The 25,794-nt window shown below is 44.6% G+C and overlaps 2 protein-coding genes across 3 annotated transcripts; one reads left to right on the top strand and one right to left on the bottom strand.

The window, feature by feature from the left end:
• Nucleotides 1-55: 55 nt before the first annotated feature.
• LOC112867499 (UDP-glucuronosyltransferase 1A1) lies at nt 56-25,571 on the top strand. 2 transcript variants are annotated; one of them, XM_086719987.1, is made up of 5 exons: nt 56-999; nt 20,408-20,539; nt 21,153-21,240; nt 21,529-21,748; nt 24,136-25,571. In XM_086719987.1, exons 1-5 carry the CDS (start codon nt 136-138, stop codon nt 24,431-24,433), a joined length of 1,602 nt encoding a protein of 533 aa, XP_086576113.1. In that variant the 5' UTR covers nt 56-135; the 3' UTR covers nt 24,434-25,571. The 2 variants fall into 2 exon arrangements, with proteins under 2 accessions (XP_086576113.1, XP_086576114.1); XM_086719988.1 differs by lacking the exon at nt 56-999 and adding an exon at nt 11,553-12,489.
• On the bottom strand, nt 5,812-6,871 carry LOC112872237 (dnaJ homolog subfamily B member 3). The gene has a single exon (XM_025935372.2). It carries the CDS (start codon nt 6,791-6,793, stop codon nt 6,062-6,064), a length of 732 nt encoding a protein of 243 aa, XP_025791157.1. The 5' UTR covers nt 6,794-6,871; the 3' UTR covers nt 5,812-6,061.
• Nucleotides 25,572-25,794: the final 223 nt, after the last annotated feature.

Consider the following 25,794-nt stretch of genomic DNA (forward strand, 5'->3'; position numbering starts at 1 on the left):
TTAACATAAGGAAGGCACGCTGCCTTCCAGTTACTTGCCCTTCTGAGTGACTCAATGATAAGATAAAGATGATGGAAATAAATGCAGGAGACACAGCCTGATTGGAAAAGTCAGCTGCTTTGAGCTTCTACGGACATGGCTGCAGGATTCCTGGTTCCCCTGCCGGTGCTCACGGGGCTGTTGCTGTTCCTGTGTGTTGGGCCCCGGGCTGAAGGTGGGAAGGTGCTGGTCTTGCCCATGGATGGCAGCCACTGGCTCAGCATGAAGAAGGCCCTGCAGGAGCTCCATGCCAGAGGCCACGAAATAGTGGTCGTTTCGCCAGAGGTGAATCTGCATATCAAAAAAGAGGACTTTTTCACCCTGATGACCTACGCCATTCCGTACACCCAGGACGAATTTAATGACCTCATACGGGGCCACTCTTATCAGGTTTTTGAAAAAGTACATTTTCTAAAGATGTTTTTGAAAATCACGGAAAATTTGAAAACTGCTTCTTTCATTTATCAAAGGTCTTGCAAGGAGCTGATGTACAACAAGGACCTGATCGGGCACCTGAACTCCAGTTCCTTTGATGTGGTTTTAACAGATCCTGTTTACCCCTGTGGGGCAGTCCTGGCTAAGTACCTGTCACTGCCTGCCGTGTTTTTTTTGCGCTCTGTTCCATGCAACTTAGATTTTGAGGGCACGCAGTGCCCAAACCCTTCCTCATATGTTCCTAGGCTATTAACAATGAATTCAGACCACATGACGTTCCTGCAAAGGGTCAAGAACATGCTCTACCCTCTGTCCCTGAAGTACATTTGCCACTTTGTTTTCACTCCTTACGCAAGCCTCGCCTCTGAGCTCCTGCAGAGAGAGGTGTCGGTGGTGGATGTTTTCAGCTCTGCATCCATGTGGCTGTTCAGAGGAGACTTTGTACTGGACTACCCCAGGCCAGTGATGCCCAACATGGTCTTCATCGGGGGCATAAACTGTGTCAACAGGAAGCCATTATCACAGGTCTGTATGGGTGCCTACAATGTTCCAAGTAGAACACATGTTTTTTTTTTTTTTCTTAATTTACTTCCAGGTGTTTACTTATCTACTAGTCTTTCTAAAGATGTCTATCTCTCGTTCTCCTGACAGTTTGGTAAGATGAATGTTGAAGTGCCTCCACTAATGCAAGAAAGGTTTGCCAGGGTCACTGAGAAAAATGAGAGGCAGGGGTGAGCGTCTGTGATAGGATTGGCAAGTGCTGCTTTGAGTCAACCAAGACTGTCTTCCAGGCAGGCGCCGTCTTCAGAGTTGTGCAATTTTCTCCAGCTGTGTAGGAGCAGAGAAACCGAGTTGTGGGCTGATCCATCAGGAGGTTTTGCTTGTGGGTGTTTGCTCATCCTGGAGGACAAAGGAACTATCGCATTGTGTTTGTTGACACGGTCGTTTTTAGTGGCTTCGTCTTGGAAGGGACTAAAGTGTGATCATAGGAGACCTAAACACCAAAAGGGAGCAGGAGTGTCTGAGAGCTTGAGTAAATTAAGGGGAAGTGAGACAATGCAGAAGAGAGAAGGTGGGGTCTCTGTGACCCGAGAAAGTAACCAAGTTCAAGTTTTCAGAGAGGGAGCTGTGCTGACAAGTTTCCCGACCAGGTGTTGATATCTGGTATATAATTCGGGGCTAGCAGAATTGCATGGCAGGTCGGTTGAATGGCTTGGGATGCTGAAGTCATCAAAGGCTGGTGGGAGGGACTAAGGAAGAGATAAAACTAGGAGCCTATAAACCCAGTGAAGTGGAGGACGGTGATGAAAAGAATGGAGTCTAAAAGGGGAAAGGGTTGTTGGGAGGGCTGACCGCATCACCAGGCCCACCCTCCCAGCCCAGGTTTCCATGGTAGAAATTATTGCTTTACTAATACTTTCAGAGGCATCTGACATTAACCCTGGATATTTGGGTTTAATTGAAATAGGACTCATGGGAGCTATTTTATTTCTTAATCCACTGAGTTAGCCATCTTTTTTCCCCCCATTTATGCCATATTCACTTACTTTATATTAACTTCCATGACTTTAGATCTTTTATAGTTTTTGCATTCTTACTTCTGTATCTCTTTTTATTTATGTACATATTATTGCACAGGACTCTAATGCCATTTCTCTTTTTGCTTCAGACCACAAGGGAGCTATACTATCTGGCTTTTTCCTTTGTGCAATGCATTTATTCACTTAAAAAAATATTTATTAGGCTTGTAAAAATTGAAAAATAGGAAGGCATTTAAAAAGTAACTGGTACTCTTTTCTTTTAGTGTTGCTATGTAAATATATCCTCTGGAGTTAACTGCACTGGTTCAAATTCTCACTCCCGTTTTTCTAGCTGAACGGGCAGGTGGGCAGGTGACCCAACTATTCTGGCCTGACTATTGTCACAATGAGCATACAATAAATATTATCTATTATCATTATTTAAAAAGTGCCCAGCAGGACAATGTATGTCATCTGGAGACCGTTAGATGTTTGTGCCAATTTATTTGGTATGCGAAAGATCATTTACACTGAAATTCTCAAGTATTATACGTGCTAGGCACACCATTATCACTTTTGTTCCACTAAATTCTTTTTTACTTTGAGATTTTGTCTCCCTTACTTTGGTTTACCCTTAGATGTGACTTCTTTTGGTACTTGATGGAAATTTTCTCCAAATATGAAAGATCAGAGTCTAAGTCTTTCATATTTTTGCTCCTTTTCTTTCTTAAGATTTCTGATGGGTGGAGTTCTTTTATTGGTTTTCTCATAGAAATAATTTTTGGAATTGCTTATTCTTTTTACTATTTTTATTTTCTATTTCATGAATTCCAGTTTTCTTTTTATTAGTGATTGTCATTCTTGTATCTTTTGGTTTATTTTATAGTTATAGTTATTTTTCTAATTTTCCTTTGGTAAGCATTAAGTTCCTGTTAGAGTTTTCTTAATAATGAAACACTGAAGGTCATAAAACTTTTCCTGTGTTTCCTAGGTTTTCGCATAAATTGCTCATATATTTTTCCTTTTTGTTTTTGGTAACTCAATGGTTTGGATTTTCTCTTTAAGCTCATGGCTATCTTCAAAGCTGTTTCTTTATTCCCATATAGTTAAGGTTTATATTAGCTATATTTCTCTTATTTTTCTAATCATTTTATATTTTAATCAGAGAATGTTTAAAAAATTTTAGTAGGCATGTTTAAAAAAAGGCATGAAGAGGGTTAAAACTAATTTTGATGTATTTTATTCAATCAAATATATCTAAAACATTATACCTTCAACATATACTCAACATAAAATTATTAATGAGATATTTCACATTATTTTTTAAAAAGTTTATGTTGAGAGAGAGCATGCATGTGCTTGAGAGAGCATGAGTGCGTGAGCTGGGGAGGGGCAGAGAGAGAGGGAGAGAGTCCTAAGCAGGCTCTGTGCTGCCAGCATGGGGCCCAAAGTGGGGCTTAATCTCACTAATGGTGAGATCATGACCTGAGCCAAAATCAAGAGTTGGATGCTTAACCAACTAAGCCACCCAAGTGCTCTGAGATATTTTACATTCTTTTGCTTTCATACTAAATCTTCAAAATCTGGTATGTATTTTACACTTACAGCATATTTCAATTTGGACTGGCTGCATTTCAAATGCTTGGTAGTCACGTGTAGCTAGTGGCTTCTATGATTGGTAACTTATTATTAACATTTGCAAATGTTCCATAGATACACCTAAAAATGTATATTTAAGTTTTTTCTATTTAAAAAACCGTGACATCCCCAATTCTGAAAATGGTGTCTTAAACTACTTACTTATTTAACTGGGGTTGCTCTGTGGGAAAGTGCTAGAGAGTCCATGGAGAGTCCACTGCAGGGTCTTTGATATGGTCATCTTTTGCACCAAAGGAAATGCCATTTTCTCTACTCTGAAAGCCCACTCAAGCCTTTCCATAAAAGAGGAATATTGATATACAGGACTGTGATTCTGGGGCCAAGACATTTTTTAAAAGAGATTTTCAATTTGGAAAATTCTTTAAATAAAATGGTTTCTTTTTCTGTAAAAGGCAACTTTCCACTTAGCAGCACTAATTCAGATATATCAAAACTGGATGCTGTTCGCCCTCAATTGTTATAACTAGCCACCATTCTACTTTGTCTTCACGAATTTGGCCACTCCAGGCATCTCATAGAAATGGAAGCATACACTATTTGCCTTTTTCGTAACTGACTTACTTCACTTAGACTAATGTCCTCAAGGTTCATGCATATTGTAGCATTAGGTCAGAATATCCTTACTTTTTAAGGCTATAATAGTCCATCGTATGGGTACACATTTGGCTTTTATATTCATCCATTGACTCATCCATTGTAGGTTGCTTCCACTAGAGCTGTTGAGATCCATGACCTCTGAGTGACCCCAGTATGCCACCCAACTGAAGACTTTCCTGAGTAGTTGTTAACCCTTAATTAGCATAACCACCATGAAAGTGTGCACTTTCCTATCACTTCAAAACTCCTGACATCCCTTCTCCCCCTGCTCCTCCTCCCCTCCCCACCAACAACGATGAATATCTTCACTGGTGAGTCCCCTTGCCTGGCAGGCAAATGAACTCATTTTTTTAAAAGCTCTGGCAGTCTTCTTTATTATAATACTTCTTGTACAATTAGTGGCTAAGAAGCACTACCCAGGATACCTCAGTGACCACTTGACATGGTTTTAACAGACTGTGTGCCCTTGTGGGATAGTAATGGCTGAATCCTATGTTCCTGCTAGGTCTTGTATGCACACCATTCTATGGGGACTGGGCTTAACTCAACTTCACATGTTCTTAATTAAGTGTGTTCAGGCCACATGAGCTTCCTGTAAAGAATTACAAATAATGCTGCACTTTTAGTCTATCCAGTTCGGTTACCTTTTTGTTCCCATGTCTTACGCACACTTTTCCTTAGACACAACCAAAGGGGATGGATGGCACATTTTGTGATGGTCTATCCCAAGGTAGCCATGCCCAAAACAGTTTTCACGACGGGGATAAACCGTGGCAACACAAATGTATTCTCTCCAATATGCATATGCTGCCTCACCCAATCAGTATCCCAGGCTCTCCAATATTCCTGGCTTTTGTCAACCTATTTTAAAATAGATACATTCTGCACATGGCAATGGGATAGTTTTGTGTAGTTTTATGGAAATACTTTCCACATTTCCATACATCACAGTTGTAGAACCAAGCTGGGTACAGGCTAGTAACCCTATTTGTGTTGGGTTTTGAGTAATCACTACCACTGGTTTACTGCTTACGTGACCTGAACAGCATCCTAAGGATGTTGTTAACTAATCATGTAACCGTGAAGAATTCACTGAAGCATTTTGCTCAAGCCTGTGGAGGGAACATGTTCCTGCTAACACTGATGTCAGTCCATGAAACTCACTTTAGACTTCCGACCTCCGGATCTTTAAGAGAATAAATGTGCCTTGTTTTAAGCCACCAAATTTGTGGTAATTTGTTCCAATAGCCATTGGAACCGAATACACCACTTTGTCAGGTTAACCTGTTTTTTAAAAAGGCTACACTTAATACTACATTTAACCGGAAAACTCTTACTAGTCACTGGCATTTACGTGGGACTAAAAAGCATCTTTAAGCCAGAAGGATTAATATACTCACATCCTTTACTACCATGTGTTGAAAAATTGGAAGTGAAACGAGTTATCTTGGCAACGTTAACTTCAGAGCAAACTACCTGGCTCACATTTCAAACAAAATGGAAAGGCAAGGTTCAAGGTGCTGTAAACATTTTGTCCCAATACTACGAAATAATCAGCATCTGCCTCGGGATTATGTTTAATAAATAGCAAAGTGCATACAGGTATTTACAACAAGTTCTAAAGACAAATGGAGGTCTAACTTGTATGGTCCCAATAACAACAACAAATAGGCATCGGCATGAACTGTTTATAAATTCTCGAGTACAGTTGTTCTGAAAGTAGAGTGCACTTGCAATCTTCAAAAAAAAAAAAAAAAAAAAAAAGTCCTGCTGCTCCTCACAATGTTTTTTGAATTCAACTTGGACTGGAATTATTTGGCGTCAATGTGTAGCAACTGCTCTCTGCCGTTTATGACCAGGGACTTTAACTCTCCGTCTTCTTCCACCTCCACCCTTTCTTGGCCATTCTCAATGATTCTCTTGGTGGTGATTTTTTTGCCATTGACGATTTCGGTGGAAGTCGACATGGATTTGAAGTTGCCGGTCCCACCACTACCATAAGACATGGCGAAGGAAGAAAGGCCTCCATTCCCCAGGGAACCAAAGGAGCTAAATCCTGTATCAAAAGAAGAAACACCACCCCCAAATGCTGGAAATCCACTGAAGGCGGTGAAGAAGGGCGCGGTCCCCCTGCTTCTGCTTCTCCGGGAGCTCCTCCGACCGCCCACAAGGTTCCCCAGCGGGTCTCCAAAGAAGTCAAAGGAAAATGGGTCCCGGCCGCCGAAGAACTCCCTGAAGACCTCGGCCGGGTCGCGGAAGGTGAAGACGTGCTCGAAGGGGTCGCGGAAAAGCCCACCGCCCCCGCCGCCCCCGCCGCAGTCCTCCACTCCGGCCTCGCCGTAGCGGTCGTAGACGTCCCTCTTCGTGGCGTCTGACAACACCTCGTAGGCCTGGGCCACCTGCTTGAACCGCCTCTCCGCCTCCTCCTTGTTCTCGGGGTTTTTGTCGGGGTGCCACTTGAGCGCCAGCTTGCGGTACGCCCTCTTGATGGCCTCGGACGAGGCCTGGCGGGGCACGCCCAGCACCTCGTAGTAGTCCTCCATGGTGGACGGCGTGGCACGGCCCGCGGGCCACGGGCACGACGAGGCGATGCGGGCCCGAGTGCCCCGCGACGCCAGGCAGCAGGGAAGGGGAGCCCTTGTGACGTAGCCCGCGCCTCATTGGCCGAGGCCGCATCCCAGAATGCAGCGCCGGGGGGCGGGACCTGCCGCGCTTCCGATGAGGCTCTCTGTGGCGCGGTTCGCTCGGGCGCGGACGCCCCGCCTACCGAGGCCCCTCCCACCACCTGGCCCCACCCACCCGCCTTCCGCCTGGGGCCGGTGACCTACAAATCCCGCTGGAAAAAGAGGAAGTTAGCGGGTGGAAGTGGGGGCCCACGTTTTGGCGGTGGGGCAGAGTGGTATTTTTAAAGCAGGTTTTCTGTCAGACACCCCCCCCCCCCCCTTCGCCTGGTGGGCGTAGACTGATGGCGGTGCGTTTAGTCTGACCCTGTGCTGAAGGTCACCCACATCGTTTGTCCAGGACAGCAGTTCTCCTGTGTTTTGGCCCCAGGACCCTTTTGCTTTAGTTTATATAGGTTGTAACAATCAATACTAACACCGTTAGAAATTAAGGCACTAAAAAAAACCCTCGATAGTCAATTTAATAGCAATAAAACCATTACACGCTAAGATAAATCATATTTCTATGGGAAAACAACTTTTTCAAAACAAAACAATTACTGAAGAAGGGCATCATGTTACATTTTTTGTGTCTCTCTGCTTTAAAAGAAGAGAACTGGATTCTTCTGCTTCTGCAGGCAATCTATTGCTATACTACAGGTGATGTGGCCAGAGAGAGACTCCACTGTACATAAAAGAGATCATGTGAGTGAAAAAGCCAGATAGTATTATGGAAATAGTTTCGACTTTGCAAAATTCCCCTAAAAAATTCTTGGGTATTCCTTTGGGGCTTTGGCCCACAGTTTGAGAACTCCTGGTCTAGTATATCAAAACTAGTAAAATTTGCTGGCAATAGGGACGCCTGGGTGGCTCAGTCAGTTAAAGGTGTGACTTCACCTCAGGTCGTATCTTAAGGTTTGTGACTTTGAGCCCCGCATGGGGCTCTATGCTAACAGCTTGGAGCCTGGAGCCTGCTTCAGATTCTGTGTCTCCCTCTCTAACACTCCCCGGCTTGCACTCTGTTTCTGTCTGTCTCTCTCTCTCAATAATAAACATTAAAAAAAAAGTTGCTGCTGTGTTTACAGTGCTGGTCAACTTGGGTGCAGTAATTATTTCTACTAAAACTGCTCTACCTTGACTGTGATTTTCTTTTTGGCATTTTTGGACCTCTGACTTCTCTCTATTTTCTCCTTATTCTCTGACACTGTATTTTTTTGCTTTAATAAATGGTAAGTCAACACCAATAAAGGTCACTAAGCTCTAATAGGAAAATGATTAACCAATGAACTCTGTAATATTTCATCATAAAGGGTAGTAGACCCAATAAGGCACACTCTGTCACCAGAACAAACTGCTGACTTTATGTCACCAGAACAAACTGCTGACTTTAGGTCACTTTGAGGGACCGAATACAATCCTGTAATCGTGGATTTGACATTTTATAATCAAGGAATAAACAGTATTAGGAAGCAGATTTGGAGTAGAGTCTAGGGTGAACCAAGCAATGTGGGAAAAGCATGATTGGGAAAGGTCAAGTGCTCCAGAATGACTGGAGGGAAAGGGGCAGAGGGAGGGGTCTAGTGAAAGGGCTGGAGAGGAGGAATGAGCTTGGACAGGTGAGCTCAAGGTCCATTCCAGTGAATTCTGAGGGCAAGCCCAAAGACTCTGAATTTTATTCTGGGTCCTAGGAGATTGTTGACCAAGGTTTCAGGGATGGTGGTGGGATAAGGCAGTGCAGGGGGCAGCTGATGGAGGGTAGACGGGGGTTGGGAGCCTTGGGGTCTGAGTCCCTGATACAGGACTATGGCATCTCTGAGACAGTGGATCCAGCAGTTGCTTGCATGGATATGGGGCCTTGAGCAAAGGAGAAGGAAAGAAGGGAAGACACCTCTGTACAAAAAACATTTACTGAGTATTTACTGCCTGCAAAACCACCTGAGTGAGTGATTCCAAAGCCGAAACCCTGCTTGTAAGGGTAGAGTCATGGCCCCAAACCATGCAGGTGCAACAGAGGCCTCAAAAAGTTCTGAGGCTTTGAGTGATGCAGGGAAAGTCATAAAATCATCACAGTGGTGACTGTGTGGGTTTACAGCCCTTTTGCTCTGGGCAATCTACAGATGAACTCTTATGACACTGAGAGTTCAGAAGAATGATTGCCCTTAATGTTTAAATTGGATTGTGAATTTCAGAATGGCAGATAGGGGTACACCCAAGGAGCCAAAACATTGCTACCTCTTTGCTACCCACCCGGAATCTTAGTCCTGGAGAATGGAAAGTGCTTGGGGTGGGGTGGGTGTGGGTGGGGAGCTTCGGAGCTCCCATGTGTAGGAGTGCACCTATATACAAGTAAGTACCAGACTGGATGTCTGTGGAGGAAGGATGGTGGGAAGGGAAATCTTGAGTACCTATTCTATGTACCAGAATGAGGGAGGCCCTGTGAATATGCCCACAGGACATCAAAACTTTAAAGTTAGCATTTTCTCCATGACCTTCTAACAGGTCCCTGAATATGGGTGGCCAGTGACGTCCATGGTCAAAATGCCGGGGTCTGTGCTCTCATCCCGGGATTGTAGAGAACAGCAGTGATCTCCAAAAGAAAGGGCAAGGTGATCAGTTCTGTCTGCACTTGGATTTGCCATTTCTTAGAGAGGGGCGTTTTTAAAAAATGTTTATTTTATTTTTGAGAGAGAGCCAGCGAGCAAGTGGGGGAGGGGCAGAGAGAGAGAAAGGGAGACAGAGGATCCCAAGTGGGCTCTGCATTGGCAGCGGAGAGCCCGATGTGGAGCTTGAACTCATAAATTGTGAGATCATTGAGCTGAAGTCCAACGCTCAACTAACTGAACCATCCAAGTGCCCCAGGGAGGGGCATTTCTATTTGCGACTCCCATACTTGCTCTCTGACCCTTCACTTGATCTTTTGGGGCTCCAGCTAGTGCTGGGTGTTGCTGTGGGAGCACATTCTACTTGGTCCTCAAATCCTGCCCTCTGCCTTCTCTCCATTTATTTCAATTGAGTAATGACCTTGGGAATCACAGCTTTACTTCTGACTCCTAGTTGGCTGTAAATTTTGAACCCGGCTGTAAGATCTGGGAACTGCTAGAAGCCATGGGGAGCTGTAGGTAAGAGCAAGGTCTCTACGCTCTGACGCTTGGGGCCCGGATCTCAGTCTGCCGCTTAGTAAATTCAGGACTCTGGCAAATCACCTTGTCTCTCTGAGCCTCAGTGTCTTCCTTTGTAAAATGGGAATAATAGTACCTGCTTTAAGGGGATACTTCTGGGGATTACATAAGATGTGTTGTAAAGTGCTAAACACCACACTTGGCACCTAGTGCGTGCTCAGTAAATATACATTCTTACTGTTTCTGTTCACCTTTCCCCTTTGCTTCAATGGGGTCATCAGAATTTCTCAGAGTATCTGCTTTCCTTGGGCCTTGGGGCTGTGTGACAAGCACGGTTTCACTTACTTTTGCTCACTTACCGATTTTCGTTTCTGACTGACAGAGTGCTCTCTCACTGCCTCTCTGAGGGAACGCGGATCTGCCCTGGAAAGGCCTTCTGTGTGTGGCACACTCAGGTGGCTTTCCCTTCCTGCCATTCACTAGCCAGCAGCATTCATTTCCTTCCTGGCGTCCTCTCATGCATCTGCTCACCTGTTTGCGTCGTCAGTCTGTCCCTTCCGGTGGAACCGGAGTTCTGGGGAGGTGGGGGACTCATCTGGACTCATCTCTGCTGGTACCCCAGACCCAGCCCCAGGCCCAGCGCTGTGCACGCTGGACTCAGTAGGTATTTTGCTGGGTGAATGAATCAAAAAATGAGGCAGTGATTGGGCAGAGAGCCCTGAGTCACCTGTGGGGAACGTTCTTCAAGGTTACCATGGGCCCAAAGTAGGCTTGCAGTGTCTCGTTCTTTCCTTTCCATTTTATTTTTTTAATGCTTATTTATTTTTGAGAGAGAGAGAAGGGGGAGAGGGGCAGAGAAAGAGAGAGAGAGAGAGGGACAGAGAATCCCAAGTGGGCTCCGAGCTGTCAGCACAGAGCCTGACGCGGGGCTCGAACTCACAAACTGAGAGATCATGACCTGAGTTGAAGTCGGATGCTCAACCGACTGAGCCACCCAGCTACCCCGTGTTCTTTCCTTTCTAAAAAGACATATTCTGCTTTCTATTTCATTCCTGAAAAGGGTCTAATTTGTCACCCCATAGCCTTTTTCTCCCTCTCTGGTGACACTCTCTTGGTCCGTGGAAATACTCATCTAATCCATTCAAAGGTGCTGGTGCTGCATTCCCTTCTCTGGCCCCTCAAGAACGGGACCTGAGTGGTTGGAAAAGAGTTCCAGCCAGTCAAACGGTTGTTGTCTAATGAGAAACCTAGTACGCTTGTCCTGATCAGCACCCGGTGATGTAGGGAAGTGTTGAATCACCGTATTGTACACCTGAAATGAACTGAACTGAAATTACACTGTAGGTTTGCTAACTGGAATGAAAATAAGAACTTGAAAGTAAATAAATACAAAATAAAAATACTTGGGGGGTGGGGAAAGAGACCTAGAAAAGCTCTTGGCCCTCGTTAGTTGCACGATCTTTAGCTGACTGACAGCGACAGTCATGTGATACAATCAAACATTAACTTTGAGTGTAGATTGGTTCTTGCGACATATAAGTAGAGGAGGGCAAACTTTTGGCAGGTGAGAGGCTTGGTAGCCGATACAGGAGAACCATGGCAGCGAGGTCCCGGGGGCCACGTCCGCTTGTGCTGAGCCTGCTGCTGTGTGCCCTGAATCCCCTTCTGTCTCAGGGCGGGAAGCTGTTGTTGGTCCCAGTGGACGGCAGCCACTGGCTGAGCTTGTTCGGGGTCATCCAGCGGCTGCACCAGCAGGGACACGACATAGTGGTCATAGCTTCTGAGGCCTCCGTGTACATTAAAGAAGGAGCGTTTTACACCTTGAAGAGCTACCCTGTCCCATTCCGGAGGGAGGACGTGGAAGCGTCTTTTACTGGTCTCGGGCTCGGGGTTTTTGAGAAGAAGCCTTTCCTGCAGCGTGTGGTCGAGACATACAAGAGGGTCAAGAAGGACTCTGCTCTGCTTTTGTCTGCCTGCTCCCACTTACTGTACAACGAGGAGCTGATGGCCTCCCTGGCGGAAAGCGGCTTCGATGCCGTGTTGACAGACCCTTTCCTTCCTTGTGGCCCCATCGTGGCCCTGCGCCTGGCACTGCCTGTCGTGTTCTTCTTGCACTCACTGCCATGCGGCCTAGATTTTCAAGGTACCCGCTGCCCCAGCCCACCATCCTATGTGCCCAGGGTTCTGTCCCTTAACTCAGATCACATGACTTTCCTACAGCGGGTGAAGAACATGCTCATTCTTGTGTCAGAGGGCTTCCTGTGCAATGTGGTTTATTCCCCATATGCGTCACTTGCTTCGGAAGTCCTTCAGAAAGATGTGACTGTCCAGGACCTTATGGGCTCTGCATCGGTCTGGCTTTTCAAAAGTGACTTTGTAAAGGATTACTCCAGGCCCATCATGCCCAACATGGTTTTTATTGGTGGGATCAACTGTGCCAGCAAAAAGCCACTGTCCCAGGTGTGTATTTGAGGGGGAGCTTTACAAGCCTGTCTCCTTGCAAGTACTTTGGATGGATGAACTTGCCCCTGACATATGCTGAATGAGCACGCTGAGGTAGTGTCACATGCCCTCTTTCGTTAGTTTCTGCTGTACAAATCTCCCGGGTCTGGGGTCGTAATTTGTATCTGTCTTGGGAATCATCTTCTGGGTTATTTCTTTGTATGGGACACTTTAAGAAAGCATACTTTGGGCTCCAGTGGAGAGTAATCAAGTAGATGCAACAAAGGTTAATTGCCGTAAGCACAGAGCAGTGAGTTCGGGGATCCTTGCAGAGCACAAAAATCTGCAGCATGCACCTTCCTGCCCTTGACTGGGTTAGACACCCAAGGTTCAAGACTGCTAGAATAATTCTTTGACATCTATGGACCATGGTGGCACAAGTTGCCTTTATGTTTCTGGTGTTGAAGCTTCAGTTACTCGATAGTCTGCTAGGAAGCCGGGTCCTGCAGTCCCTTGTCTTCTAATAAGTAAACATGAGACAGTCCGATCCTGGCATTCGGCAGAAAGGTCCTGAGTCTCATCCTCTGCAATGCTGCTAAGTTAATTTTTTTCCCATAGAGATTTGAGGGATGCAAAAACATAGCATTCACAATCTTCTTCCCACATCTCAATGGAGGTGATAGAGAATAGCAGGAGAGTCTCTGTCAGTTGGGAGGTTGGGAAGGATTCTCCAAGAAGGTCACATTTCAGTGGGCATTCGTTCATTTATTTCACAAGTATTGGTTGAGGATCCATTGGTAACCTAGGCACTTTGCAGATTCTGAGTCTGGCTTCTACTAAAGGGACTCTACTCACCCTCAGACAGCACTGAATCTTATTTCCGGGGTGACTCCATTGTGATTCACATTTTAAACGATCATGTTAATGTCACGGCAAGGAGAAACTCTAGACAGCAGAAAGATCCCTGCGGGAGAATTCCAGTGCTGTGTGGATGCCTCCACTCCGTTGCCGCATGACCAGATCACCTCTGTGAGGCTCTGATTCCTCCCCCATAATGTGAAGCGACATCTGGTGACTCCTACCAGTAAGATTCTGATACCCCAACAGACCAGCAGGCCTGTTGGAGAAGTATGTGCCTGACGAGGTTATCTGCTTAAGAAAGGAGATGGTGTTGAGTTTTTAGAAAGCAAAATGACAAAACCTCATGTTAATAGAAAACCAGTCATAATTCTCTTTCATATATAGGAAAAGGTGAAATATTACCAAACCAGTGGGCACATCATAGATCAAAGGAAAGAGAGCTAGTCAGCATGGCCAAGTTAAGAGTGAAATTAAAGAGAAACATTTTTGGCATCATTATATAGGATCCAAGTGAAAATGATTGTTTGACATTTACTTTGAAATTTAAAACTTTGGAGATGTGCATGCATAATAGAAACTCCATTTGAAATAGAAGGGTTTATTTATAAACCTGCATGGAATGTCCCCCTTTACACTGGCCTTCTTTCTACTCCTGGGACATTCCAAAATCTTTCCCGGTTCAGGACCCTTGAACTTGACGGTCTGTCCTTTTGGGATGCTGTGCCTGAGTTTGTGAGGTGGCTGTCTTTTTATTTTTCAGATGAGCTGCGATATCACTTCCTCAGGGAGTCCTTCTCTCCAAGATAGCGTCCTGTGCTATTTCCTTCATAGCCCATTAAATACCGCAGTCATTTCATTTAGATAATTGTTTATTGACCATCTCTTCCATACATGTGGGTGCGGGGACTACTTCTGCCCATCACTGCATCCTTAACACTTGGCAAAAGGTCTGCCCGTGATTGGTGTAAGTATCAGCGTAAATATCAGAGTCTAATAGGCGCTTACCAAATGTTTGTTAAAGGAATGAATGAAAACCAACAAAGGGCGTGAACTGAGGACTAGTCACCAGATAGGCAGTGATCTCCACCAGTTTTCTGGACTCCTACAATTACATACAAATATAGGTACCTGTAGGTAAGTTTTTGTTCTTCGTTTTACGAATAAGGTAACAATATATCCCCACTGCTCACCTATCAGTATGTCCTGAATGTCGTTTTGGTTCTAAATATTATATCTAGTTTTTAAAACCGTTCCATGTTTCATGGTATCTATGGGCCGCAGGTCATTCTGTTTGTCACCTAATATATATTAGCAAGGAAATTTATACTCCAGAGACTTGCTCTTCCTGGTGCTACTTCAAATATTACCTTAACCAAAGATCAAGTCGTTTGTAGTTTTCTTCATATTTTTCTGTTCCTTTCTGGGTCAGATTTTCTTAAATATTTTACCTTTTTTTTTTTTTTTTTTTGGTCATTACTGTGAATGTGATAGTTTTTCCATTTCTGCCTGTAGCTGGTTATCTACTCACTATTCAGCCAACTCAAATAAAATTCAGCCCCATATAAAAATAAAAATTCAGCCAACTCAAAATATTGATTCTGTCATTTAAAAAACCAGTAGGCTGGCTTTCATCAATAAAGAAAATGTGATTTCTTCTGTTGTAAATTCCATGCCAACTATTGGTCTTATTTTTAAAAAAATTTTTTTAATATTTATTTATTTTTGAGAGAGAGAGAGACAGAGTGTGAGAGGGAGAGGGGCAGAGAGAGAAGGAGGCAGAATCCAAAGCAGGCTCCAGGCTCTGAGCTGTCAGCATGGAGCCCAATGTGGGGCTTGAATCCACAAACCATGAGATCATGGCCTGAGCTGAAGTCAGACATTCAACCGACTGAGCCATCCAGGCGCCCCTCAAATATTGGTCTTATTGAATTCACTAGAATCTTTCAAAATAATTGAGTAATGTTGGCAATCACGAGGATTCTTGCTCCTGATTGTAATGAAGATTGATTTTCTTTTTTTTCTTTTAAGGTTTATTTATTTTGAGAGAGAGTGAGGGACCAAGAATGCAAGCAGGATAGGGTCAGAGAGAGAGGCGAGAGAGAGAGAATTCCAAGTAGGCTCCACACTATCAGCGTGGAGCCTGATGTGGGGCTCGAGCCCATGAATTGTGAGCTCATGACTTGAGCCGAAACCAAGAGTCAGACACTTAACCGACTGAGTCACCCAGGTGCCCCCTGAAGATTGATTTTCATTTCATCATTTTGTATTATGTTTGCCATTGTTCTTTGGCAAATAGCCTTTATTTATTTAAATGATTTTCTTCTTTAGGATGTTTAACAGGAGTGGCTACAGAATTTTATCAACTGTCTTTCTCAGTATCATAGTTTTTAGCATCATTTATTGATATGTATATATATATATATATATATATATATATATGTTTTAAAGTTTATTTATCTTGAGAGAGAGAGAAAGAGAGGCAGAGGAGGGAGGGGTAGAGAGAGATAGAATCTCAAGCAGGCTCTGCACTGTCAGCCCAGAGCCTGATGCAGGACTCAATGTCACGAACCATGAGATCATGATGAGATCATGACCTGAGCCGAAATCAAGAGTCAAGACTCATCCGAGTGAGTCACCCAGGTGCCCCTCCATATATTTTTTCCCCTGTAAATTTCTCTAAGTGGTGAGTTGTGTTGACTGAGTGTTAGTTGCTGCCTTGTTTGGTGCAAACAAGCCTCAGTGTGAGAATGTCTTTGTAAACTGTACCTGGCAGAAGCCCTCTTTGTCCTACTTAATATTTTTAATTTGAAATTCCACTTTTTTGATATTAATATCACCGCTCCTGCACTATCTTGCTATTTCCCTAGTGTCTTTTTGGCACCCCTTTGTCTTCAAGCTTTCTTTTTTTTTCTTTTTAAATAACATGGAGCTGATATTTTTAGCCTGGTTGAGAGAATTTTGCCAGTTTGCAGTTCATTTAAAAATTGATAGATTGGATTCTAACTTACCCAACTTACTTTATTTTTATTTTATGTGGTCATTTTTCCTTTTCCTGATTTTTGCTGGTTTGTCAAGTTGCTATTCATTTTCTTTTTTCCCTTTTGTTTATTTTTTATTTTAGAGAGAGAGAGAGAGGTAGTGCAAGTGGGGGAGAGGGGCAGAAGGAGAGGAGGGGAAAGAGAAAATCCCAAGCAGGCTCCATGCTCAGTGCAGAGCCCGATGTAGGGCTTGATCTCACAACCCTGAGATCATGAACTGAACCAGAATCAAGAGTTGGACGCTCAACCAACTGAGCCACCCAGGCACCCCACATCCCCTTTGTTAATTAAAGAATCTTACTCCATGCTCCCATTCCTTTAGCAGAGATCGTGCTGGTCCCAATGCTCTTGGTCAAAGTCCTGATCTTCAAGAATAAAGATGCAATATTTAGTTGATAAGGAGAGTCCATAGGGACTCTGGGAAGTCCCTACTCCATAGGGAAAGCACACCTGGCATCAGACATGTGTGGGATGCCTGATGGACAAAAGATAGTAGAACAGCATTAAGAGCAAAGGAACGAAGCTCAAGAATTCCAAGATATCGTTCCCCGCTCAGAGTGAGAGACCATCATTGTGGACAGCAGCGATTCAGAGATGATATCCACCCAGACATGTTGGGTCTGAGGAAAACACCCAAAGAGAAGGTGGGTGAGAACAGAGACTTAGAGGTGGAGAGAAGAGAGAGTGGTGAGCAAGGAAGCTTGTGGTCTTTGTCAGTGGCTCTGCATGCATAGTGATAAAGCAACTGGTTTCCAACATGCCAAATGTTTACCAAGGGTTTTGAGAAACAGAAGCCATTTGGGAAGAGAAAATCTAATAAAGGCCTGGAACTCAAAATACTAAACTCTCAGCAGAAGCTAGGATCTCTGTTAAAGACTTCAATGAGGTGGGCAGGTGTTTTCACTTCAGAGGTGGCCTCGTGCATTTTGGAAGGGGATAAGAGGTGGAGGAATCGAGGATTATCTTCAGTTAACATACTGCCTCACTCTTTGACCATACCAGAGTCTGTGGAGTTAGGGCCAGGTTCATGGGAAGTTTTGCCAGTAGGGTGTGGACCTCACCGTTATTAAATCCCAGAAGAGCTTGCCGAGAGTGGACGTTGCCCATGACAACACCAGCTCTGCAGTTTGCCCTTCCGTGATCTGTAGATGAACTTCTGTGACATTTAAACTTTAGTCTTGCTATTTAACTTTGGGTGTTTACGGACCTGTGGATTCCTTTTTACGGTAATCACACCTGGCTGGGTGCTGAGTGGGTGTGGAGGAGTGTGCAAGGAGGTGAAACCAGATATGGCCCTTTGTAGACATAGTTAGAGGAAGAATGGGTTTCATGCAGGAGGGAAGGTCCTGGGAAGTGAGGTAAGCCGTGTACCTTCACTCAGGAGAAAGAGCTCACAAGGTCCTTGGAGAGGAGCCATCTTTCCCCAGGAAAGAAGGATGTAGTGCATCCTGGGGAGGAAGGACTTCAGAAAAGCCATCCTTAGGAGGTCTTTGCCACAAACCAAAAATGCAGCATGGCAGTGGGGAGGATGATGCTGGCCTCCCCAACCTTTCAGATGAGCCCCATGGAGAAGGCCCAGGACACAGCCACTAGGAGCTAGAAACCTTGAAGAGAGCTGCTGGGATGGGATGGGGGTGAGGACCAGGCAGGAGGCTCACCCCTGAGGAGATGTTGGGGCTTTCCTGGCCGTGCTCTGAACCAAATTTGAAAAAAAGTCCCTTAAAATCATGTGTGCTGAGGCCTGTCAGAAGTCTTCTACGTGTCACTCCGGGGTGGCCAGTGTTCTGGTCTGTCCGGGACTGAAAGTGTCATATCCCAGGAAACCCCTCAGTTCTGGGCAAACCCTACCACATCACACAGTCTCAATATCCGTGGCATTCTTGGGAGACATAGAAAACCATTTGGGAGATTCTAAGGGAGTTAATTAGATCATTGATAACCTACAGTTGGGGGGAAATTGCCATACTCACACCTTGCTCTGTTTCCTCTATGTGGGATTGCCATGCTGTGTGTGTGTGCGCGCGTGTGTGTGTGTGCGCGCGCGTGTGTGTGTGCCTGTGCACATGCATGTGTGCATGCCTGAGTGTGTATGTACTTTGCCTGATGACCAAGTACTCTGGAGTTGGCTTTGAAGGTTGGGGTCAGATCAGACTGAGCTGTGATTATCGCTGAGGGTTGAGTCTGGGGGCTTCCTTACTCTCTTCCGGGGGTCACAGCCACCACTCATGACTCAATGCAGCTAATACTGCTATTCTGATTGAATTAATTTTTGGTTGCTACCTCTCAGAGCTTTTGTTTGACATCCATCTCTAAAGTCGATTCCTTATTACTTCAGGGGTAGGGCCTCGATAGGTCATAATCTGTGATCTGCACTTACTAGTGGGGTCCCCACCATCACTGTCTCTCACTCTTATACACACAGACACTTCTAAGATCCCATCCCCCTGCTTCATCCACGGGAACGACAGACTGTTCATCTTCCAGTAGTTGTCAGGTTCATTATTCACTAGAAAACCACTCGCAGTTCAAATACACCAAAACTCACTCCATTAAAAAAAGTTGCTCCTTGAAAAAGAAGATGATTTCGTCGCAATAGAGCAGTATCTGCAATGGGAAAGGCTGACTTAGACCCCGCCGTTTTCTAATGATGTGGTCTTGCATGCAAGGCCCAGGTGGAGGGCTTGTCACACAGCCCCTCTCTGCTCTTCATTCCTTGTTCCTTGGGTCATCTGGTCCAGAAGTTTCTTCAGAAACAAGCCCCACTGCTTTGTCTTGAGCTTTGTCCTAACAGCCAAGGCTGCAATGCCCAATGGCGGTCATGGTTGGAGGAGTGGAGTGGCCTTGCAGCTGCAATCTTCTTTGGATGGCGGCGAAGGATATACTGCTCGAAGGAATCAGGACACGGAAGCATCTCTGGAACGGGACATGAACACTCCAGGGGGGTCATGTGCTGGGTGGGTTGAGACTCACTGCCTGTTTATCCTTCCCCCCCCGGTGGCTTGGGTACTCAGGGTTTTCTCACATGCCCCTGACCTTCTCTGAACTCCACAGAGGGGGCTCAGATCCTGATGCACACTTAGCAAGGTTTTCTCTTCCGCTTTTGTATCTTTTACGCTTAGGGAGATTTTCTGCTTTTGATAGTACTTTATGAAACCAGCAAAGAGAGATTCAGGTGTCTTTCTGTATGTTCTTGCTAAGGCAGGAAAGTTGACTTCCATTCTTCAGAAAGCTCTTCTCCAGGAAAGGTGGGGAAATGCCAGGTTGACTGGTTAAATTTCAGCACTGAGTTGACATGAATATGATCCCCAATCACCCCCGTGTATTGGCTGTGGGAAAGCAAGAATTGTTAAAGGTTGTCTTGGCTATTTGAGGGTTTTCCTTAATTGTGAGCCTCATCCTCAACACTATTTGCGGCTTCGTGCCTTGACTCATTCGTTCTTTCAACATAAAAGGAATATTCCAGAAGCCTTGAAAAGTAATATACATCTTTACTGTGGATTTTCTTAAAGGGGCTGTGCAGGAGTTTTAGAGTCTGCAGAAAGCTTTCTGAAATTCTCTTTGGGCAGCTTTCCTCTCTTCCAATGTCTCCCTTCACCAATCTGCTAAACGGTTCTCTCCCCTCTCTGTGACACTCATCCACCTTTCCTCCCTCCTTCCACACTGCCTGCTGCTCTCTCCATCAATCCCTTTCCTGAAAGCCTGCTTTCTCCCAAGATGCTCTCAGATGCTTGAAGCCCCTGGGAAGTGGATCTGGTCTTACCTCTGATTGCTTTTCCTTTGGGAAATTAGCACACTACCTGGATTCTACATCTCAAAGAAGAACCCAGAAGATAACCAGATAAGCAAGAAGCCTTCCTCCTGTGGAAGGAATAATGGGGGAAGGAAGTCTATAACATGCACTAATATTTTGTGTCTCTAACACACACACACAGACACGCGCATTCTTAACATGAAGAGATAGGATTCATAGCTGAATGGATGCAGTTCCCAAAGAACGTGAGAAGAAAATTAACTGTAAATTTCTCTTCTGGTTCTAGGAATTTGAAGCCTATGTTAATGCTTCTGGAGAACATGGAATTGTGGTTTTCTCTTTGGGCTCCATGGTCTCAGAGATTCCCAAGGAGAAAGCTATGGAAATTGCTGATGCTTTGGGCAAAATACCTCAGACAGTAAGAACATGCCATACAATTCTGTACCTTCTGTATCTGTATCTTCACAAGAGTTGGAACCCCAGACTTCTAGTATCGGAGTTAGTCCTATCAGTTGGACTTTAGGCTTGGGGTTCCCTGCGACTTCCTGATTACTAATCCAAAGGTCTTTTTACCATGTCACTCTCAACTGTTCTGTTAGACCGCGGTCTGCTTTCCTTGGAGGTCTCATTTTCTCTAAGAAAGTCAACAGCGTATTAAGGAGAATTTATTTTATCGACAAAATGAACAGGACAGTGTTTCTTCATGTTACATAAGGAGTATTTCTACAAAAAAAGCTGCTGGTCAGGACACAGGATTCATTTCTTATATTGCTGCACCTATAATTCTACACCCACTCGTTTTATTAAGTAAACTTTCCCCTGAAGTGCAGAAATGTGCAAAAGTCATAAGTGTACAGCTTGGTGGATTTGCACAAATTCACAGCTTGTTACCAGTCCCCAGGAGCCTTCCCAGTTGCTACACCTCCCTCCCTTGCCAAGGTTATGTTCATTCAGTGGACTCTACATTCTAGCTACTGTGGCAGATGTTTCGGAATCATTGTGTTTTTAAACTCTGTTCCTGTCTCTGCAAGGTCCTGTGGCGGTATACTGGCACTCCACCACCAAATCTTGCGAAGAACACAATACTTGTCAAGTGGCTTCCCCAAAATGATCTGCTTGGTATGTGATCAGGCTCTGGCGTGTAGGTCAAACCCAAGTGCAATTACGAAAGTGGCTTGCGTGTGGCTGTTCTAAAGGATTATTTAGCTGGAACATATCATGGCCAACGTATTCCACGTTGCTTTTTACCTCGTGGGGTATCTCACCCCATGTTTTCCTCTGCAGACTTCTGCAAAAGCCACATGTGGATGGCACTGAGTCCTTAGCATGCTTGCAGAGCATAGATGGTGTCAGACCATGCAACTCGGTGACCTGACTGCTGGCATCCTTCCCTATTTTGCTTCTCAGGTCACCCGAAGGCTCGTGCCTTCATCACACATTCTGGCTCCCATGGCATATACGAGGGGATATGCAACGGCGTTCCCATGGTGATGCTGCCCTTATTTGGTGATCAGATGGACAACTCGAAGCGCATGGAGACCCGGGGGGCTGGATTGACCTTGAACGTCCTGGAAATGACTTCTGAAGATTTAGCAAATGCCCTAAAAGCTGTCATCAATGACAAAAGGTAAGAGAAAATGTACAGAGGAATACTACTTGTATCTTGGCCATCTCATTCACAATAAATATTCAAATGTGAAAACAAATACATAAAAACCTAATTAATAAGTAAGATGACTTTGGGATTATTATTATGCATTTCATTAAAGGATGCTTTAATTCCTAGAGAACTTCTCATAGAAATGATTTTATTTATTTATTTTGAGAGAGAGAGAGAGAGGAAGGGAGGGAGAGCACGAGTGGGGGAGGGGTAGAGAGAGAGAATCCCAAGCAGGCTGTCAGTGCAGAGTGTGATGTGGGGCTTGATCTCACAAACTTAGAGCTCATGATCTGAGCTGAGATCAAGATCAAGAATCAGACGTTTAACTGAGCCATCCAGCCGCCCCAAAACTGATTTTAAATATTATTTCCCTTGGTAGGCTTAAAACTTCAATTTGTTAAAAAATATTGTCACCAAGTAGATGTCTACTCTACGAGATTCTACAAAGAGAGAAATATTCTGTAATGAACCTAGTGTCCATAAGATAAAAACAAAGAGCTTAGAAGCATAGTTCTCCCTAGCACTGAAACCCGTGAGAAATTTTGTTCATGGGGATTTATAAATGGGGGGGGGGTGTCATGTGATATCCCAAAGGCTTGTGATAAAGCAAAGGTGAGTTTATTCAAATACGGCTCTGAAAGAATTCAAGAGGCAAAAGCCATCAGATCAAATGGTCTTTGTGTGGAATTTATTGTATTGATGTCAAGTTCACTAGTAACAGCTTGGTCAAAACCTTGTGGGAAGAAGTGATAGCCAGGGTGGACTTCGTCCAACAATTAACAGCGCGCGTGTGCATGTGCATGTATCAGTGCGTGTGCATGTGTGTGTCTCCATGACAGTGGCGTCTTCACCCATAGTTGCTTCATCTTGAAAAAGACATCAGTTAGAAGGACAGATGTGGAAAACTGGAGTGTGTTCAGATGGGAGGAGACATTGCACAGGGTGACACAGTGAGGCTGGGCAAGGAAAAATGGGGGAGAGGTGGGGTGCCCACATGTGTGGTGCCAATGGATGGAGAAGAAAAGCCCACATAACCCAGGGGTAAATGCCCAGAGTGCCCGGTGGGTGCCATCCCTCTCTTCTGAATGGCGCCTTCCGGCTGCCCAGCTTGTTGGGGTCAGGATGTGCTGCTCACACATTGGTGCCACGGAACCCCGACTTCTCTCCACGTGCTGACAAAACTCGTTCCTGAGGTTCACATTCGTAATGCAATTTTGATCTTTTGTTCCGTGATACAGACGACTATCTGGAACCTAAAAATGACTTGGTAAAAGTTCTCTTATTTTTTAAAAACGTTCATCAATCAGCCTGAGAGTTTAGCTAACTGCATTTGTTTGTGAGTTCTCGCTACCTAATTGTGAATCTCCCTGTTCCCAACACTCTACACGGGGACATAAAATAAAGACATCAGACGATGCAGCCAGGCCATAACAGGTGCTCAATAAATAATGAGTGAATGAAAGTTATAGAAAATCTATCTGGTTTAAGAGAAGATTTATACAAAAGAAGATGTTTAACAGGCCTTATGGTCAAATATTGTTATCACAATACAATAATGTATCCAAATAAAATGGCAGACCTGTTTAAAGGTGGCAATTATCATAATTACTCCTGAATAAAAGTGTCTTCTATTTTTCTCTTTCTTCTCCCTTTCCTTTCCTTTTTTCCTCCCCTACCTTCTCTTTCTTCTCGCAGTGCATCCACACTAAGGGTGAAACATCTAACCCAGTTTGGATGTGGATGTTCCGATTCAGCTACCAACGCTGTCTAAAATAAACAAAAACCCATTTTGTTTCCCAGGCTGCATAGACACAGCCTCATGCTACAGTTAGCACTTGGACGGTGTGATGCTTCACCAATGGAAAGTATGCCGCCACCTTGCGAGGGCACTTACAAATGGCTTTCACTTTGAGTAGATGTGATTGTTTAAAACTGTGAGAGGGAAACTGCTCATAATTTCTGACATGACCTTTTCCTTTATTTCTTTCTCTTATTATAAAGAGTCATCTAATTTCCTACAAAAATATCATGAAAAAGAAGAGAAGAAAACAGGAAGCTAGGTTCAAATAATTTAATATTATAATTTTGGCTTCTTGTTTTCTTTCTACGTTTTTTTTTTTTTTTTTTAATTTCAGAGATAAAGACCAGTTAGTGTGTGTGTGTGTGTGTGTGTGTGTGAGAGAGAGAGAGAGAGATGTATGGTGTGTGTGTGTGTTCTTTTTGGCCATAATAGAAACACATTTCCTCTACCAAGTTTGTAAAATCTGGGAGCCTTCCCAACCACAGCAAGCCTAGAGGGAGGATGGTCAGTATGGTTGGTGTTCCAGAATTCACGTCACTGTCTTTGTGTTTAGCTACAAGGAGAACATCATGCGCCTGTCCAGCCTGCACAAGGACCGCCCCATCGAGCCCCTGGACCTGGCTGTGTTCTGGGTCGAGTTCGTGATGAGGCACAAGGGGGCCCCGCACCTGCGCCCTGCAGCCCACGATCTCACCTGGTACCAGTACCACTCTGTGGACGTGATCGGCTTCCTCCTGGCCATTGTGCTGGGTGTTGTCTTCATCACGTACAAATGCTGCGCCTTCGGCTGCCGGAAGTGCTTTGGGAAAAAAGGACGAGTTAAGAAATCTCACAAGTCTAAGACACACTGAGAGGTGGGTGGGAAGTGAAGTGACCCAAAGTTGCAACCAGAGGCAACGTTAAATTTATGTTATGCTTATTCAAGAAATACTTAGCCCTAAGGGAGATACCCCCGTGGTTTTTTTTTTTTAAATAGAAACAATCTAGGGGCGCCTGGGTGGTTCAGTCAGTTAAGCATTTGACTCTTGATTTTGGCTCAGGTCATGGTCTCACGGTTGTGAGGTCAAGCTCCGAGTTGGGCTCTGCACTGAGCGTGGAGCCTGCTTGGGATTCTCTCTCCGCCCCTCCCCTCCCCCCCTCAAAAATAAACAGATAAACAAACTTTAAAATAAAAGCAATCTAACTGCTAGTCACACCTAGAGGTAGAGATACTTGAATATGTTTTCTGCCCCCTTTAGGATCTTTAATTTGGACTACGTTCGTCACTTCAGATGACTTTCCAGGGGGCTTGGGCAGGTGCCTCCTGCACTTCCCATTGCTTTTCTTACTCAGCAAATGAGGCTTGTTTGGGGGCACAGGTTCCAGGTGGTCTTACCCCCTCTACCTGGGAGGACAGCTCTAACATCGTTGTCTGGCTTCTGTAGACTGTTGCGATCAATTCTGTCACCAGTAATGGCAGGTCCTAACTTGCATTCATGCTTCACAGATGTCACTTTGTGTATACAAAGAAGGAAACATTTGTTCCTTTAGGGCATAGTGCCTTGTACTTGAAATAAATGAATGACCTAGGGGCGCCTGGGTGGCTCATTCAGTTAAGCGTCTGACTCTTGATTTTGGCTCAGGTCGTGAGATCTTGCGTTCGTGAGATCAGGCCCCGCATCCAGCTCTGTGCTGATAACACGGAACCTACTTGGGATTCTCTCTCTCCCATTCTCTCTCTCTCTCTCTCTCTCTCTATCAAAATAAAGAAAAATAAACTTAACAAAATAAATCATTGGCACAGGTTCTTTTGAGAACAGTGTCTGATTTCTGGCTTTAGGGAAAAGAATGATGTATAAAATTGATGAGTGGTGGGCTCAAGGCTATCATCGTGGCTTGTGTGCCAAATGGATCTGAATTTGAGGGAAGCCCAAAGCACAGTGTCTCACAAGTGTATTTTCTCTGATGTTTGCCACAACTAAAGACATTAATAAATTCATAGAAATTCTATCTCTTAGGTGTTCTTCTCTTCATTGTTGTTGCATTTATTTGCTGTTACGCTACACGTGGTAATTCCGCAAATAATACACCAGTATGACAGAACTTTTGGTCGTCCAATCAGGAATGTGGAGGGAGGGTTTGCACAGGGAAAACATGGCCACCAGAAGCCATGACTGACCCCGGTGGTCAGGGGAGAGGGAGCTAGTGAGCCGGGGACAGGCTCCCGGATGTG

The sequence above is a fragment of the Puma concolor genome, chromosome C1 (genome assembly GCF_028749965.1).
Source record: "Puma concolor isolate L17-30 chromosome C1, mPumCon1.1.hap2, whole genome shotgun sequence".
NCBI lineage: Eukaryota > Metazoa > Chordata > Mammalia > Carnivora > Felidae > Puma > Puma concolor.